We start from the raw sequence: 18,198 nt of genomic DNA, 5'->3' as shown, positions 1-18,198 counted from the left end.
AGAAGACCATTGCTGACCGTATGGAAGTTCATGGAGCCATGGGATCATTGTGAGAGTTTGGGGCTGCATGGAACCAATGGTCCATTGTGCCACTGCAGAATCTTCTGGAATCAAGGTGGTCATGTTATGCTATAGAACCTCATGGAACAAAGGACCCATGGTGACAGTATGGAACTCAGATCATTGTTGACAGTGCGAAAGCTCATGGAACCAAGGGTCCATTGTGACTCTGTAGGGTTTCACAGAACCAAGGAGACCATTTGGACAGTGTGGGGCCATGTAGAGCCAAGGGGCCACTGAGGCACTGAGGAACCTCATGGAACCAATGTCTATTGTGATGCAGTGGAACCTCATGGAACCAAAGGTCCATTGTTACACTACGGGGCCCTGTGGATCAAATGGGACGATGGTGACACTGTGGTGCTCCATGGAACCAAGGGGCCATTCTGATTCTGCTTTGCCTCATGGAACCAGGGGGCCACTACAGCACTGCAGTGCCTTGTGGAACTAAGGCAGCCTTGTGACACTGCGGGTCCTTTGGAACCAAGGGTCTGTTGGGATATTGCAGGGCCTCGTGGAACCACGGAGACCACTATGAGCCTTCGGAACCCATTGTAATGAAGAGGCCATTGTTGCATGGTATGGCCTCATCGAGCCAAGTAACCACAGCAACACTGTGGGGCTCCACGGGACAAAGGAGCCATTCTGACTCCGTGGAACCAAGGAGGCCATTGCTGTGCTACGAGACATCATGGAACCAAGGAGGCCACTGTAACACATGGGCCCTCGTGGAACCAAAGGACCATTCTGGCATTGCAGGGCCTCATGGAAACAAGGGCACAATAGTGACATTGTGGGGCTCCAAGGGACCAAGGGGGCATTCTTAAAGTGCAGAACCCAGGAGGCTGTTGTGACACTCTGGGGCATCAAGGAATCGAGGGTCCATTGTGACGTAGCACAGCCTTGTGAAACCATGGAGGCCATTTATACACTTTGAAGCCTTGGGTAAACCAAAGGGCCATCGTGGCACTTTGCATCCCCATGGAACCAAGGAGTCCCCTGGGACACTATAAGGCACTGTTGGGACAAAGGGCAATTGTAGCACTGTGTGGCACCCTGGAACCAATGAGAAAATTGTGACACTACAGAGCCCCATGGAACTAAGGATTCATGGAACAGTGTGGAACTCGTGGAACCAAGGGTCCATTGGACATTGCAGGGCCTCATGAAATACTGGAGACCATTGTGACACTTCAAGGCCTCATTGAACCAAGGGGCTCTGTAGAACCAAGGAGACCATTTTGACACTGCAATATACCCCACTGAAAACAATGCAGAGAGAATTATTTTGCCCTGCTTTCTTTTCCAGTTTATAGATTGATATCATCAATGTCCAATTGATATTGATCCCCAGAAACTTCTAATGAAGTCAGAAAAGATATGAAAGTCAAGACGCTTCATGGATGACAATCAATAACACTTTGTCCCCACCCCGTCCCCACCATTTCCCTCATCCAACCACTGGTACTCCTATGGATCAGGAATGGAGTGGCCAGCAGGCACAGGGGAGGGATTCTTCCCCTGCACTCGGCACTGCTTGGGCAGCACCTCAAGTGCTGTGTCCACTTCTGGGCCCCCAATATAGGAAGGACATGGAGGGGCTAGAGCATGTCCAGAGAAGGGGAACAAGGCTGGGGAGGAGTCTGGAACAAAAGTCTTGTGAGGAGTGGCTGAGGGAGCAGCTGGGGTTGTTTATCCTGGAGAAGAGGAGGCTCAGGGGATACAGGGCAGTGTCAGGGCACAGGTTGGACCTGATGATCTCGAAGGTTTTTTCCACTCTTGCTGATTCTGTGATTCTCTGAAACCACCCGTGCAGCAGTTGCAGGATGAGCCCTGGGCCTCCTCTTCAGGAGCTCCAGCAGCCCAGGTCCCTCAGCTTCTCCTGCCAGCCCCAAAGCCCATCCTGTCAGTCCTGCAGAGCCTCTGCAGCTCCTCCTCACTGCCCCAAACAGGGAGCCCCAGAGCCAGACACAGCAGCCCAGATGTGCCCCCCTAGCCTGGGGTGCCTCTGGCAAGGGAGCAGCAGGAGGCACTGCAGGAGCCTGCAGACAATTCCTGCAGCACTTGTAGGATGATCCTGCTGCCCAAGGGACGTTCCCATGGTGCCAAGTCAGGAACTGCAATGGGGAGTGGAGCCAGATAGGAAAGGGTAAACAAGGATGGGCTCTTTGCAGGGCAGGGAACAGGGATGGGCAACTGGCAGAAATTTACACCAGGGAAAGAGTACAGAAAGCAAAGGTGAAGTGAAGGAAATGCTCAGGGCAGTTTGGGGGTGGCTGCCAGGCAGCCCTGGCTCTGAGCAACAGCGTCTGCAGTAGGACAGGAAACTCCCAGCTGATGGGAAAAAGCATTCTGGCTGACTGCAGAGGCCAGGACAAAGCTGAGTGGTTTCCCTGGTGTCCTCCAGCCCTTGCTGGCCCCAGGGGCTGATGGCATTTGTGCTCCCTCAGGTTCATGTCCCCACACCAACAGCATGGGGGTGCTCCCCCTGCTCTGTGCAGTGCAAACAGAGGCTCCTAAACTAGTGCTGCCATGTCTGTGCTTGCAAGGAGGAGGCACCTGGGTGGGCTGGGGGAGAGGCCAGGGCTGCAGAGGGGGGATGTTGCTGGCAGCTCCATGAGGACGCTCTGGGACGCTGCCCTGGGCTGTCCAGCACACTGTAGATGGATCAGGCCCTGCTCTGCTGCTCCTTCCCATCTGCCCCAGGGCCCTTGCAGAGCCCCAGCCATGCTGTTTGCCCCCAGCCTGCCCACGGCCAGCCTGGGGCTGCTCACGGCGGTTTTCTGTGCTGAGCATTGGCCTGGGTGTGTTCTTGAGAGAGCCTGGGCAAGGAGCCTGGAGCCTCCAGGCCCTGGCCTGAAGCGTCAGCGCTGCCCCAGCAGTGCCCATGGCCGGTCCCTGCTGCAGCCCCAGCACTGCCACCTCCAGGGCTGTGCCCGGCCCTGAGAGCAGTCAGGCCCTGCAGCAACACCAGGGCCACCAGGGCAGCGAGGCAGGGCCATGGCAGCAGCACTGGCAACACCAAGTGCTGCTGCTGCTGGGTACAGCTGCTGGGGAAGCCCTGATCAGCCCCCAGCTCTGCACACAGACATTGCTGCTGCAGCTCCAGAGAAGGCAACAAAAGGGGATCTCTGGTGAAAACTCTGCTGGGAGATCCTTTAGTTCATTTAAAGCAACCGAGAGCACAGCTCCTCATTGACACAGTCTGTGAGCTACAGCAAATTTGGAGGTAAACAAAATGAAATGAAGCACAAATAATTTCTTTTCTCTGTAGACAGTATTAAAAAACTGAAACAAAGGAAAGAAAAGAACAAAGAAACCACCAAATCAAGCAACAACTGTCGAAGATAAGTTTTATTACAAGTGATATGCAGAAACTGGCCAGCAATTTAATGTTTCTGAAACCATCTACTAATCAGTCTCCACACTGCAGCCTTGAGCTCCTGGTTCCTCAGGCTGTAGATGAGGGGGTTCAGCGCTGGAGGCACCACCGAGTACAGAACAGACAGGGTCAGATCAAGGGATGGGGAGGAGATAGAAGGGGGCTTCAGGTAGGCAAAAAAGCCACTGCTGAAAAAGAGAGAGACCACAGCCATGTGAGGGAGGCAGGTGGAAAATGCTTTGTGCCGTCCCTGCTCAGAGGGGATCCTCAGCACAGCCTTGAAGATCTGCACATAGGAGAAAACCATGTACACAAAACAACCAAAACCTAAGGACGCACCAACCACAAGGAGCCCACGTTCCCTGAGGTTGGAGTGTGAGCAGGAGAGCTTGAGGATCTGGGGAATTTCACAGAAGAACCGGTCCAGGGCATTGCCATGGCATAGGGGCAGGGAAAATGTATTGGCTGTGTGCAGCAGAGCATTGAGAAAGGCACTGGCCCAGGCAGCTGCTGCCATGTGGGCACAAGCTCTGCTGCCCAGGAGGGTCCCGTAGTGCAGGGGTTTGCAGATGGACATGTAGCGGTCGTAGCACATGACGGTCAGGAGGGAAAATTCTGTTGCAATGAAGAAGATAAAGAAAAAGACCTGTGCAGCACATCCTGAGTAGGAGATGTCCCTGGTGTCCCAGAGGGAATTGTGCATGGCTTTGGGGACAGTGGTGCAGATGGAGCCCAGGTTGCTGAGGGCCAGGTTGAGCAGGAAGAAGAACATGGGCGTGTGCAGGTGGTGGCTGCAGGCTACAGCACTGATGATGAGGCCGTTGGCCAGGAGGGCAGCCAGGGAGATGCCCAGCAAGAGGCAGAAGTGCAGGAACTGCATCTGCCGCGTGTCTGCCAATGCCAGCAGGAGGAAGTGCCTGATGGAGCTGCTGTTGAACATTACTTCACTCTGTCTGTAGTGGACTGTTGAAAGAAGACATTGACAAGCTCTTTGACTCAATCTAATAGAGTTATTTTAGGAATTCCCTCAAAACTACTTCGCTACCTGTGGGGATACTTCACTGAACAATTTCATTTTTGAGCTTGGGTTTGTGCTGCTGAGTTCCTGCCTCATCTCAGCATTGCTCTCCGCTTGAACCCTGGGGAAGCCCAGAGGGAAAACATGGCTCCCTGTGCCCCAGGGCAGTCAGGCCTGCTGGTCCCCACACAGGTGCCCTTTGCCCATTACGCCTCCCTCTATTTCAGGGTGATCGAACATAAAACGTGCTTGATAAATAAAGTGGAGTTTTTAAAGACTCCAGTTACAAGGTTAGTTTCTTTAGGCCCTTCTCTCTCTCCCTGGGCAGCTAGACAGGGAGGGATACCAAGGGTTGGTCTGGCTCTCTGCTGCCTCGAGTTGTGCCTATTGGGAGTTGTTTCTCTCTATCCAAGCCTTGTCCCTGCCAGTGCTGCCAGAGCCCAGCCTAGCCCTGGGGACTCAGCTCTGCCCTGCAGACCCCTCCAAGCACAGGGCACTGCCCAGGGGCATCTCCCTGGCAGCAGGGCCTTAAGGGCAGGCCAGGCAAACAGAGATGTGGCAAGCCAAGGTTCTGCTGCTGCGGTCTGTAGGGAGACGAGGCTGAGGAGGCACTTTCTAAGGGAGATCTGAGGCCCATCTGCAAATGCCCAGGGTGACCGTACAGGAGTCTAAGTGACACAGCCAAAGATGACAGCCCCTTTCCCTTCCCTTTAGGAGGAAGCTGAGAGCAGCCCTGGCCATGCAGCACCATCTCCACAGCAGGAGGAATCTGCCCTGATGGGGGTGGCTCCTTCCACCTCCAACTTCTCCCCTGCAGCGTCCATGGGGAGCTGCCAGGCAGGCTGAGAGCTGCCCCTGGCAGGTGGCACATGCCCTGGGCTGGCCAAGAGCCCTGAGGGCTGCAGGAGCTGCTCTGCAGGACAGCCCTGGGCAGCCCTGGCTGCAGCCTCAGCTTCAGCCCCTGCAGCCGTGCCTGGCAGGAGGAGCCGTCCTGCCCTGTCCCTCTGATGGTGCCCAGGGCAGCCCTACTCTGCAGCACATCCTCCTCCTCCTGCTCCTGTGCCACAGAGAAACTGGGAGATTCCTCCTGACACATCCCCCAGGCTGTGGGGTGTGCTGGCTTCAGGAGATCCCTCCAGGAGCACAGGGGACATTGCGCTGCACCCACACACTCACCATGCACAGGGCTGTGAAGATCTTTCCCCAAGTGAAGTCTCAGCTCAATGTCTTCCCAATCCTGATTGCCTTCAGCCTGTCTCTGCCTGGCTCCTGTCCCCTCAGTGCCTGCAGGCAGAGCCCTCAGCCCTGCTGGGCTGGGAGAGGAGCTGGCCCTGGCAAGAGCTGTTCCTTTAAAGCTCAGCAGCACAGACACAGCACAAGGACCTTAATGAGCCTCTAGGGGATTTGGTGGTGTTTGCATCAGACTCAGTCCCTGAGTCTCAAGAACTCAAAATTAAATTGAAATTCTAAACTTTCTTAAAGTTTTAATGGGTTCCACTGAGGAACAAAACTGGGAAAGTTTCCCCAGGTTCCAGTTAAAGCAGAACACTGGAGGCAGTGGTGACAGACGGGGTCAAACAAGGCAAAGGTCTCTCTGGTGCTAAGCAAAGCTGGATGTGTTTGAGGAATGCAAAGGTCCAAGGCCTGAGCCCCGGCCCCTGGCCAGGCAGATTCTGTCCCTCCCTCCTTGCTCAGGGTTCTTCCCGGGATGGGCACTTGCATGTGGGATGTGCAATGGCAAGGGCAGGAGCATGGGGCGGCCCCGGCCAGGCTGCTGAGCAGGGACAAGGAGGCAATGAGGCCCCAGCCCTGCAAGGGTCACTTGTCTCCTGCTCTGGCCTCGGTGCTTTTCTTTTATGGAAAAGAACCATCCCTCTTTCCCAGGCACCCATTGTGGGAAACAGGACTCCCATACAACTAACCAGTATGATTAAGCAGAAGCCATTTATTGCTTACATTATGCACTTATTTATACATTTTTATATATATACATCTGTATAAATATACTTATTTATACATTCTAAGTCTACTGCATACACTGATCAGACATCTCTTCATTGATGCCTCTCTCTTGTCCTTGTTTTCTGCATGCACTTCTTGGAGTATGTGACTGGTTACAGTTCAGGTGGTTCTCAGCCCTCTGTTGTCGAGTTCTTGTGGTCTTGGTATTCTGTTTCTCAGCCTTTTCTTTCTTCATGCAGCACAGTTTATGTCTTAGTAACCTTGATGAATTCTAGAGGGCTCTGATAGGAACAACTACAAGCAATATGGCTGGTGCACAGTGTGGCCCAAGTTGTTCATATACATTGCTACAATTCCCCCTTCTTCTTCTTGCACCAGACAAACCTTTATCACTGTATTTTCTGCCAAGTGGGTCACCAATTTCACTATGCATGGAATAGCGCAAAGCAATACAATAATAACTACTAGTAATAACAAAGCTCCCTTTAAGATATCTTTCAATCATCCAAGTACTCCCCATCCCTCAAACCATTCGTACAAGCCCAAATCATTCACAGTCAATTTCTTCATGTTGTCTTGTAGTTGTTTCAGTTTCCTGTGAATGAAAGAGAGGTTCATAAAACACATTCCTTCAGAACTCTCACACTTGGCCCATGTGCTAACAGCAAAAAATCAATAGCATCTCCATTTTGCAGTGTGCCATGTCTAATACTATCTACATCAGTGAGAATTTGATTTAAAATAGCTGAACTTGTGTTCAGTGAGGGAATCCACAAAATAAGAGGGTTTTGGGGAAGCTGCAAAAGGCAGGCCTCAGAGACAGCAGAACTGTGATTAGAGCTAAGCAGTAGTCATGAGATAGGTCAGCAGAAAAATTATTTAAAAAGTAGAAAAGCGAGGACAAATAGAAAAATCGTCTGTGTATTAACGCTTGCCTAGAATAACCCCCAAAGATACAGAAAAGTTTTTCTAGCAAGATATTAGGAAGTTTGAAGCTTAAAATTGGAGCTCTGTGCATTGTGTTTTAAGGCTTACAAGCAAGTATTGTATAAGAAATAAGCAAGCATTGTTTTTACCAAAGGTACTTGTTCTTATAGTGGTTGGACAGAACTGCTGTCAATGTGCTTTTGCTTTGTGTGATTGGTCAAAAAACTTATAAAGTAAGTTGTAACATTAAGTTCTTGGTCTGCCGCTCGGGATATGAGCTGCTGGCATCTTCCCATTATCACAACCATGTAATGAGACTGATGCTGAAAAACAAAACCGCTCAAGGCACATTCCACCGCAGTTCCTTTCTGTTTGTGATTTGTACATAGCCCCCGGCTTTCTCTATACAAGAGAGACTGTGCAAAGTACTTTACATTATTCAAATTTTGTGAATTCTAATATCATATATATTTCAAGAATTGCTCTCAAAAATGAATCAAACTCCTCTGTCTTAAGGCACTTTCAGAACATGTACACACACCTCAAAAAAGACCTCCAGTACTTGACCAGAATCATGAATCTAAAATTGTTGAAGGGCCATAGCCTCTCATTATGTGGGGGACAGAATATGCTTGTGTTTCTACAGATACAGGACCCCGGTGGATTCCCAGAAGATTTATCAGTCCCTACATAGACCACAGATCTGAAGACAACCCCTCGAATGAACACAAAGTCAGCTCCCTCTCCCACCATGCCACAGAAGCAGCTTTCTCTTGGAGATGAAGAAAAAAGAAATTCACATATCCAAACATTGTGGCAAGGATACTCATCACACGTAGATATATCCCACTGATAATGTCCATGTCAATCTGAAATGCAGACATACTCCTGCCTTTTCCACCATCTCTCTACCAGTGACCTTTTATCCTTACTCCCTCTCTCCTTCCCTTCTAGAAACTACTCCTTTTTCCCTGCCTCAAACTTCCCTCAAAAAAGAGAATGGAATAATTGGGAGGAGTTGGTAAGAACTATAGAGAGAACTTAAGAATATTTAGGAAGGACTTAAAATAAGTCAACTAATGTGTGTTTTTACCATTCATAAGTGAAAACTACCCAGTGGGAAAGAAGTATGATTCTTTCTGCGATGCCTTCCAGGGCACCCCGCAGCAGTGCCACCATTGCCATTGTCTTTATCAGCGCCCTCATCCGTATCTAAATGACCACCAGCTGGATCGTCCCTCAGCCAAAACAAAACATCTGGGTCACTTTGGTGAAGTCATTAAAGCCAGACAATCTCTGTATGGCCATGGGAAGCCTAGATGATCTGCTCTCAACGTGCCTGGTGGGAGTCCCCCTGTTACCAAATGACTGCCCATACCTAGGTAAGAAACCCAACCCTGTGGACACCTGGGACAAACAGACGACGATCCTCCCACACAATGTCTCCACAGGATTTGCTTTTCCAGGCCCAGGATCGTGTTAGGGGCAGTAGTGTGAGGCATAGGGTAGGTCTCCAGACATCCAGTGGTGGCTTCCACCATGGTCAGCACGTAGCGCTTGCCTTGGCGTGTCTGGGGCAGTGTGATGGAGTCAACCTGCCAGGCCTTCCCATACTTGTACTTGGACCATCGCCCACCATACCACAGGGGCTTCACTCGCTTGGCCTGCTTGATGGCAGCACACATCTCACAGTCATGGATAACCTGAGAAATACTGTCCATGGTTAAAACCGCCCCTTGTCTCATGCCCACTTATAGGTGGCATCTCTGCCTTGATGACCTGAGGCATGATGGACCCATTGAGCTAGGAACAACTCCCCCTTATGTTCCCAATCTAGGTCTATATTTGGCACCTCTATCTTTGCAGCCTGACCTACCTGCTCATTGTTTTGGGGCTCCTCATTGGCTCTATTCTTGGGGACATGGGCATCTACATGGCGGACATTCACAGCTAGATTTTCTACCCAAGAGGCAATGTCTTTTCACTCATCAGCAGCCCAGATTGGTCTTCCTCTACTCTGCCAGCTGGCCTTTTTCCACCTTTCCAGCCAACCTGACAGAGCATTGGCTACCATCCACAAATCAGTATAAAGGTAGAGCTTTGGCCACTTCTCTCTCTCAGCAATGTCCAGGGGCAGCTGAACGGCCTTGAGTTCAGTAAGTTGACTTGATCCACCTTCTCCTTCAGTAGCTTGTGCAAATGTTGTGTGGTGCTCCATACGGCTGCTTTTCACTCCTGGCTCATCCCTACAATACGACAGGAAGCGTCAGTGAAAAGAGCATGGTGCACTTCCTCTGCTGGTAGCTAATTGTAGGGTGGAGCTTCTTTAGCCTTGTCACTTGTTTCTCTTCATCAGTGAGACCAAAGTTCTCACCTTCTGGCCAGTTTGTAATTATCTCTAAAACCCCAGGGTGGTTCAGGTTCCCAATACAGGCGTGCTGTGTGATGAGGGCAATCCATTTGCTCCATGTGGGGTCAGTGGCGTGGTTGGTAGTGGGAACCTTTCCTTTAAACATCCACCCCAGCACTGGTATTCAGGGTGCCAGGGAGGAGTTGTGCTTCTGTACTAGTCAACTCTAAGCCCCCTTGAACTCCTTCATAGGTGGCCAAGATTTCCTTCTCTGTGGGAGTGTAGTTGGCTTCAGAACCTCTGTAGCTTTGGCTACAGAATCCCAGTGGTCGACCCCGAGTCTCCCCAGGCACCTTCTGCCAAAGTCTCCAGGACAAGCCGTGGTTCCCAGCTGCAGAGTAGAGCATGTTCTTCACCTCTGGTCCTGTCCTGACTGGGCCAAGGGCTACTGCATGAGTGATCTCCTGCTTGATCTGGGCAAAGGCTTCTTGATGTTCATGGCCCCAGTGGAAATCGTTCTTCTTGCGGGTGACCAGGTATAGAGGGTTCACAATCTGGCTGTACTCAGGAATGTGCATTCTCCAAAAGCCTATGACACCTAAGAAAGCTTGTGTTTTCTTTTTGCTGGTTGATGGAGACATCGTGGTGATCTTATTGATGACCTCAGTGGGAATCTGACACCATCCATCTTGCCACTTCACTCCCAGGAACTGGATCTCTCGGGCAGGTCCTTTCATTTTGCTCTTCTTGATGGTGAGGTGGGTTTCCAGCAGAATCTGGATGATCCTCTCTCCTTTCTCAAACACTTCGATTGCAATGTTCCCCCACACAATTATGTCCTCGATGTACTGCAGATGTTCTGGAGCTTCACCCTTTTCCAGTGCAGTCTGGATCAGTCCATGGCAGATGGTGGGGCTGTGTTCCACCCCTGGGGCAGTCGGTTCCAGGTGTACTGCACGCCTCTCCAGGTGAAAGCAAACTGAGGCCTGCATTCTGCAGCCAGAGGAATGGAGAAAAATGCATTGGCAATGTCTATAGTGGCGTGCCTCTTTGCTGCCTTGGAATCCAGCTCGTACTGGAGTTCCAGCATGTCCGGCACGGCAGCGCTCAGCGGTGGAGTCACTTCATTCAAGCCACAATAGTCCACAGTCAATCTCCATTCTCTGTCAGACTTCTGCACAGGCCAGATGGGGATGTTGAAGGGTGAGTGGGTTTTGCTGACCATCCCTTGGCTCTCCAGCTCACGGATCATTTTGTGGATGGGGATCACGGGGATCACGGCACCTCAATTTGTTCAATATCGCCAGCGGTGCACAGTCGAGGTGACAATTGGCACTTCCTGCTGTTCCACCCTCAGGAGTCGTACTGCAGATGGGCTTTCTGATAATCCAGGCAAGGTGTTCAACTGCCTAATATTCTCTCCCTCTACAGCAGCTATTCCAAAAGCTCACCTGAGTCCCTCTGGGTCTTTGTAAAGCTGTTCCAGAGAATGTCTATGCCCAGAATCCATGGGGCCTCTGCGCCAGTCACAATAGGATGTTTCTGCCACTCCTTCCCAGTCAGGCTCACCTGGGCTCCCAACAGGGTCAATTGCTGTGATCCCCCCAACACCCCAGCAATAGAAACAGGTTCTGCCCCCACATGTCCTGATGTTTACACCCTGTAAACTGCGCACCAGTATCAACTAAGGCTTCATATTTCTGTGGTTCTGATGTGCCAGGCCATCGGATCCACACTGTCCCTTGCCTCTTCCTGACTAGAGGCAAGTCTCCTCTAGCCCTGGCTATTATTTCTTTCCTGGACATACATGGTAGAGTTTCCTTCAAGGTAATCCAACAGATCGTCCTCTCTTCTCTAGTGTCCACAAGCTCAATCGTGGGAGGCTGAGGCTACTTTCATTTGGGTGGAACTCCCTCAGTTAGTGTTTCCCTCCTTGAGTTGATGCACCCGTGCTGCTAGGACAGAAGTGGGTTTCTCAACCCACCTTCCCATGTCTTCCCTATGGTCATGCAGGAAGAACCACAGGTCAGCCCATGGGGTGTACCCTCTCTCTCTGGCTGGGGGATGTTGGTCTCTGACTTTGGGGCCTGTGACTCGCCCAGGTGCCACATGGATCCTCCTCACCTCCTCCTTCATCTCCCTTATCTCCTCTTTGAGGTCCTTGATCACAGCAGAGACATGATCCTACATGGGGCCATTGATCATACTCTCACAATATCTAAGCTTGTTGGTGACAGAACACACTGTCTCTTGGTTGTTATCAGCACTAATTGTTGCAATAAAGGTGGTGTACTTGGATGGCCCCAGATTTGCCAGACTCCCTAACATTTGCCCTGTGCACCTGACCTTGTCGGGGTCATTATCATGCTGTCCATCCCTCCCAAAGAGTACCTCCAATATTGCCACTTCTCTCAGCTCTTTGATCCCTTCCTTGAGGGTCTTCCAGCACATTCTATGGTGGTGCTCCTGCATTCTCTCCCTGTGGACAAACCTCTCTCTGACATTCATTAAAAGCTGCTCCCAGAGGGAAAGGGACCCTTACTCCCTTACAAAAATCTGATTCTCACCTGAATCCTGGGTCAAGGGCCCCAAATTCCTTGCCTCACCACCATCCAGTTGCAGGCCTGTACCCATGAGGTCCCAGACCCAGAGTAACCAGGTTGTATTAGCCTCATGTCCCTGTCGTACAATGTCTTTGTGCAGATTACAGGGACTTTTGTACATCAGGGACTTGGTGATGATCTCAACCATTGGCTCCCCTGTGGGTTGTGAAGGCCCTCCTTTCTTATCGTTGCCTGGGTGCTCTGATTTCATTTTAGATCTCCTTGTTTCCATAGGAGCGACTGCTGCTGGCTGTGTCTGCCTTTGCAGTTCAGCTGGAACCTGGACAGTTGTAACAACTGTGGGTTCCACTGCTGCACCCGCAGACTCTCTCTCTTTGAGGCAGGGGGAGGGTGTGGGATCTCAGCACCTCAGGATGAGGGTGCAGAGCGACCAAGACCACCCTTGGGGGGCTCGGGAGTCCTGGAATGTTGCCAGAAGTGTCTGGTGACAGGACTTTGATCCTACACAGGAGATGACACCTGTATGAGGACTGGGAGGATTTCACTGGGTGAATGGTGAAGGGATAAGTTAATTAAGGTGTAGAACACAGGGTTTAGGATTTCTGTACAGGGGGGTCTAAAGAAGTAAGATGGAGGAATTGGGGCGTGTCCTGTCCTTCTTCTTCTTCTTCTTGGCCTCCATCTTCTGTGGTGATGGTGGCACTTTGGGATTGGTCTTTACTAAAAGTGCACCGGTTAATAAGAGTAGAAAGTATTGGAGAAAAATCATAAATATTGTACACGTAACTTCGAGTATAAAGATAGGTGACCGCCCAGGAGGCTGGGGAGTGTGCCCATGGCTGACTGCTGTGCAGACCTCTGTCGGGCTGAAAGAAAATCTTTTAGATAAACAATTAATAAACACTGAGACCGAAACAAGATCAGAAGTCTCTCCTCGTCCTTTGAAGCGCGGGCTGTCCAAGGCCACTCTGGGCCTTTCCAGGTCTTTGAAACAACCGAGAAACCGAGCAAGTGGCATCCCTGAGCTATCTCCGAACATAAAACAGCCGGGAAGAGAAACCGACAACCAGCAAACATAAATCAACCATAAAACAAAAGGAAAAGAGAAAAATGAAACTCCAACATCTGGCGTCCCTGGAATCCGACAAGTGGCGTTCACTGGGTGGGCTACTCCCCACCAACCCTTTCGGGGGGGGGATCAGCCCTGAAGAGCTGAAGCTCAAGAACTGAAAAGCAAAGAGGGCAGCTCCAATCTAGGACGAATTCCCAGGAGAGCACTGATAGCTCCTGAGGAGAGAAGCCTGAAGAAAAAAGAAAAAGAAGAAGAGAAAGAAAAACAGCCAGAAGAGTCCGCAAAAAAAACAGCAGTCACTGAGAATTACACCTCTCAGCTTCTACCGAAGACAGTTCGTAGCAGAGCAGCCCGGATCGGAACCGGAAGGCGCCTCCGGATCCTTCTCCTGTGACCTGCTGGACAGAGACGGGAGGCTTCGGACAGCTCTGACGACAGATTCGGTGAGAAGGTCAAAATATAAGAACATAATTGCACACTCTCCCAAGAACAACGGGAAATTTTGTCCGCCTTACAAGGCGTGGCTCAAGCACACACAGAAGAGATCCCAAAGAAAGTATTAAAACAGCTATTGTTGTGGGCAAGGCTTAATTACCCACTTGCCGAAACATGCCTGCTATTGGAAGTGGGGTTTTGGCAGGAAATCAATAGGCACTGATATTTCTTAATGACAAAAAAAAGACGAGACAGCGTTAAAGCTGCTCTCGCCGGCAAGGGTAATGCTAGAGAAAAGCATACCGGTTCAGTCGAAAAGACTGGGAGAGCAACGAAAAGTTGCTCTGCATCCTCAGCAGAAGGGTGGGGGAGCAAAGCTCCGGAAAAAAAAAATTATTTCTGGCCTTAAGAAGCCAGGGGGAAAGGGCTCTCGAAGAAAGAGAGCAGGAAAAATATTAAAGCCCCGGTCCCAAAACCCAGAAACCCCAGGAAGCTCCTAAAGCATCCTGAAACTCCGGAGAGTACAGGGGAGTCAGGATCGGAAGGGGGGGTGAAGGGGGACAGAGAAGGGATCGGGGGGGGACGCTTCCTCGCGGGGGCACGGCGCGCCAGCAGCGGAGCCGGCGGGGAGCGTGGGTGAAGAGATACCGGGAGACACATGTCCCGGTGCGGCTTTTGTCAGCACGGCGCCGGGGGGTGGCGGCCGCCCCGGAGACGCGCGCGGCGGGCAGAACTCGCAAAAACCCACGGACAAATTCGGCTCGAATTGCGGGGCGGGGCGGGCCCGGGTGCCGGCGAGGGACGGGCCGTACACACCGGCGGGAGGAATGGACACAGAGACAGAGTCAGGGGCAGACCGAGGGAGGAGACCTGGGAGGTGGAACAAGGGGGGGAGAGTGACGTCAGCCCAGGAGAGACGGGGAGAGGCTCGGAAAGCACGCATGCGCAGAGTAGAGCGCGGGCGGGGGCGGGCCCGTGACGTCTCGGGCGAGGAGGGGCCGTGCTCGGGTTCCTATGTCCCAGCGGCTCCACACCCTCTTCAGACTTGGTACCTCTGGATGAAAACCCTCGGAGTCCCAGTCCCTTCCCTTCAAGGGAGATGTTCTGGTGTTCAAGCTCCATTTCCAGCTGAATTAAAAGCCAGGCAGACACGGTCTCAAACGAGATCACGAACACGGCAGTTGACAGGACGAGGGGCAGTCCAGCTCATGCTGTTGTCCGACCTGGGGAGGCCGGTGACAGCGCCACCTAGAGGGGGGCAAGGCTTTCGCTTGTGTCTCCACAGAGCGAGATCTGACGTGGGTGTCGGTACGACACGTGAAACTATTTCGAGTGCGAGAACATGAAAACGCGGATCCGAGAAACAAGATCCAAGAAACAAAAAGACGAGTACTCAGACAGGAGTCGAGACTCAGATGGCACAAGACGACTTGGAAGAGAAATAAAAAGAAACTAAGGACTTTGGGGGGAATTCTCTGTTAAGGTCCTGAAAAGAAAAGCGAAACAATAATTTCAAGCAGAAGCGAAGTAATGAGTTTAATGATGCTTGTGTGCATCATTCTTTCATTCATTGCAGTAAGCAATGGGGGTAATATACCTATTAGTCAGCAAAAGCAGAATGTATGGTAGAGTTCTTTGACATCTCTCCCATTTGGAGAGGAATTTTAAGGGTAGAGTTCTATGTTTTAATAATTCTACTAGTCCTCATACTTGTTATCCCATGCATATTTGCATGTTTAAAACACGCTATGAATCGGACAGCAAAAGAAGTTTTCCTAGTGCAAACAGAAGGGGGAGATGTGGGATCTCAGCACCTCAGGATGAGGGTGCAGAGCGACCAAGACCACCCTTGGGGGGCTCGGGAGTCCTGGAATGTTGCCAGAAGTGTCTGGTGACAGGACTTTGATCCTACACAGGAGATGACACCTGTATGAGGACTGGGAGGATTTCACTGGGTGAATGGTGAAGGGATAAGTTAATTAAGGTGTAGAACACAGGGTTTAGGATTTCTGTACAGGGGGGTCTAAAGAAGTAAGATGGAGGAATTGGGGCATGTCCTGTCCTTCTTCTTCTTCTTCTTGGCCTCCATCTTCTGTGGTGATGGTGGCACTTTGGGATTGGTCTTTACTAAAAGTGCACCGGTTAATAAGAGTAGAAAGTATTGGAGAAAAATCATAAATATTGTACACGTAACTTCGAGTATAAAGATAGGTGACCGCCCAGGAGGCTGGGGAGTGTGCCCATGGCTGACTGCTGTGCAGACCTCTGTCGGGCTGAAAGAAAATCTTTTAGATAAACAATTAATAAACACTGAGACCGAAACAAGATCAGAAGTCTCTCCTCGTCCTTTGAAGCGCGGGCTGTCCAAGGCCACTCTGGGCCTTTCCAGGTCTTTGAAACAACCGAGAAACCGAGCAAGTGGCATCCCTGAGCTGTCTCCGAACATAAAACAGCCGGGAAGAGAAACCGACAACCAGCAAACATAAATCAACCATAAAACAAAAGGAAAAGAGAAAAATGAAACTCCAACATCTGGCGTCCCTGGAATCCGACAGGAGGGTTTCTCACCAGCTGGGGAAATGTGCTCCTTCAGCATCCTTCAGCTCCTTCACCAGAACCACCACCCAGTCTGGGTGGTTCATTTCTGAGGTGGGCTGTGGGACAGGGTCAGGCTATGGGGCAACAGCATCCCTTGTCTCTGGGGTTGGTGTCAGTGTGGTTTTATCCAGGTTAATTTTCCCTTATCTCTGAATGCTAAATAGAACAGGCCTATCAGCAACACCAACCACTGTATGATATCATTAGCATTTAGAGTGGATCTGAACCCTCTGAAAACTGATGGGGCAGGCCCAAAGAGCTGGGTGAAGGGTTGGGAGAAAATGTCCACCGGTGTCATTTCCTCAAAGTAAGTACCATTATTAAAGTAAGCTCAAAACCACACAGGTAGTGTGTGATAGCTCTGAATCCATGTGCCTGCCATCCAGTGGAAGTTAAAAATCCATGAATCCCTCACCTCATTAAGCCATAAAGTAAACTGGATAATAGCCACAGCAGCCTTAGTTATGGTTAGCCTGTGTTCCCAGGGATCGCTGGGGTGCTCCTGGATGGAGCAGAAGGAAGAGATCCAGGCCCTCTGTGAAGGTGATGAGGGCAGCGGGCTGTCAGTGGGGGCTGGCCGGGTGAGCTGCAATGCCTGAGCAGGGAGTTGCAATCCCTGCCCCAGCTGCGGTGGGCTTTGATCCTTGTGTGGACGAGGGATGGCGTGGGCAGAGCACACAGAGATTTCAGGGACACGGGTGAGGGGATTCATGGCCAGCACCTTGCAGCTGATCCCCTTGGCCCCTCCTCTCTTGTGGCCACGGAAAGAACTGGGTGGGATGGCCCTGGCAGAAAGGTCTCCTTGGATTCCTGCAGATCCAGGTTCTGACCATGGCTCTGTTCCTCTCTCTTCCAGCCCTTCAAGCCCTGAGTGAAGACAACAGCCCTTCCCACATAAGTACATTTGTTCAGGTGATGCTTGAGGGAAGAACTGCAGAATTACTTTCATCTGCTGGCTCACAAGAACCAGTGTCTCTTTAAGACCTCCAGACCCCTTGGAAGGTGAGACCTCCTGGAGATCAGAGGAGACCCGCTGGAGCTCCAGGCACAGCTGATGATTGGCACAGCTGAGCCCGTGGGAAGCTCCCATAGCTCCTGCCTTCTCCCTCCCTGTTGACAGCTCCCTCCCTCCAGCCCTCAGACCCTACCTGTGGTAGTTGGTGTTTTACAGGTGTTTTAACATAAGAGTTAGATTTCCAATGTTAGTCAGTTATAATGGTTTCTCCCATGTACCCTAATGATTTCTCCCATGTACCCCTTTCTGTTCTCCCTGATGGCTCTTCCTATGTTGTTTACCACAAAGTTTTCCTAACACTTGTCTGCCCGTCAGTGTGTCAGCCTCCCTGCTCCTCCCCTCATTCCCTTATAAGCCTTGTCCATCTCAGTTGTACTACCCCTTACTCTTGTCAGTCTCTGTAGTCACTCCCCTTGTATTCTTGAATGTTCTGTGTCAGTTAGATATGTCTCGATGGTTGATTGGTTTGTGGGGCTTCTTCCCTCCCCTGAATGATCCTTATTGGAGTTGCTAAGTGATGTGTTCCTCACCTAAGATCCCCTCATTGGGGGAGAGTTGTATCCACCCCTTGGACCATCCCCTCTTGAAAAATACTAGTCGGACCCACTTTCTTTGTGACTTGCACCTGACCCCTTTCAGGAATAAAGCCTCCTTGGAAATTCAGACAAAGCCTCCTAGGAAACTCAGACAAGTGATCCTTCCTTGTTTCCTTTGCCTCTGATTTCTCGTGCCGTGCTCCTGCTGTGTGTTATGAATAAGAAGCTTGACTAGCCAATATTCAAGCAGCAATCAATTTAATATTTAATATGGTAAAG

General features: G+C 50.9%; 1 protein-coding gene across 1 annotated transcript in view; it reads left to right on the top strand.

Moving 5' to 3' along the window:
- Positions 1-17,239, top strand: part of LOC134434113 (olfactory receptor 14J1-like) — a gene marked incomplete at its 5' end in the record, with an annotated part of 41,106 nt that extends 23,867 nt beyond the window's left edge. Inside the window, 2 exons of the mRNA XM_063182806.1 lie at positions 16,854-16,949; positions 17,225-17,239. Of these exons, the coding sequence (XP_063038876.1) occupies positions 16,854-16,949; positions 17,225-17,239 (111 nt within the window). The remainder of the gene's footprint in view (positions 1-16,853; positions 16,950-17,224) is intronic.
- Positions 17,240-18,198: the final 959 nt, after the last annotated feature.

The sequence above is a fragment of the Melospiza melodia genome, unplaced genomic scaffold (genome assembly GCF_035770615.1).
Source record: "Melospiza melodia melodia isolate bMelMel2 unplaced genomic scaffold, bMelMel2.pri scaffold_32, whole genome shotgun sequence".
NCBI lineage: Eukaryota > Metazoa > Chordata > Aves > Passeriformes > Passerellidae > Melospiza > Melospiza melodia.
Note: the sequence above shows the minus strand (reverse complement) of the source record. Positions and strands in the feature narration are given on the sequence as shown.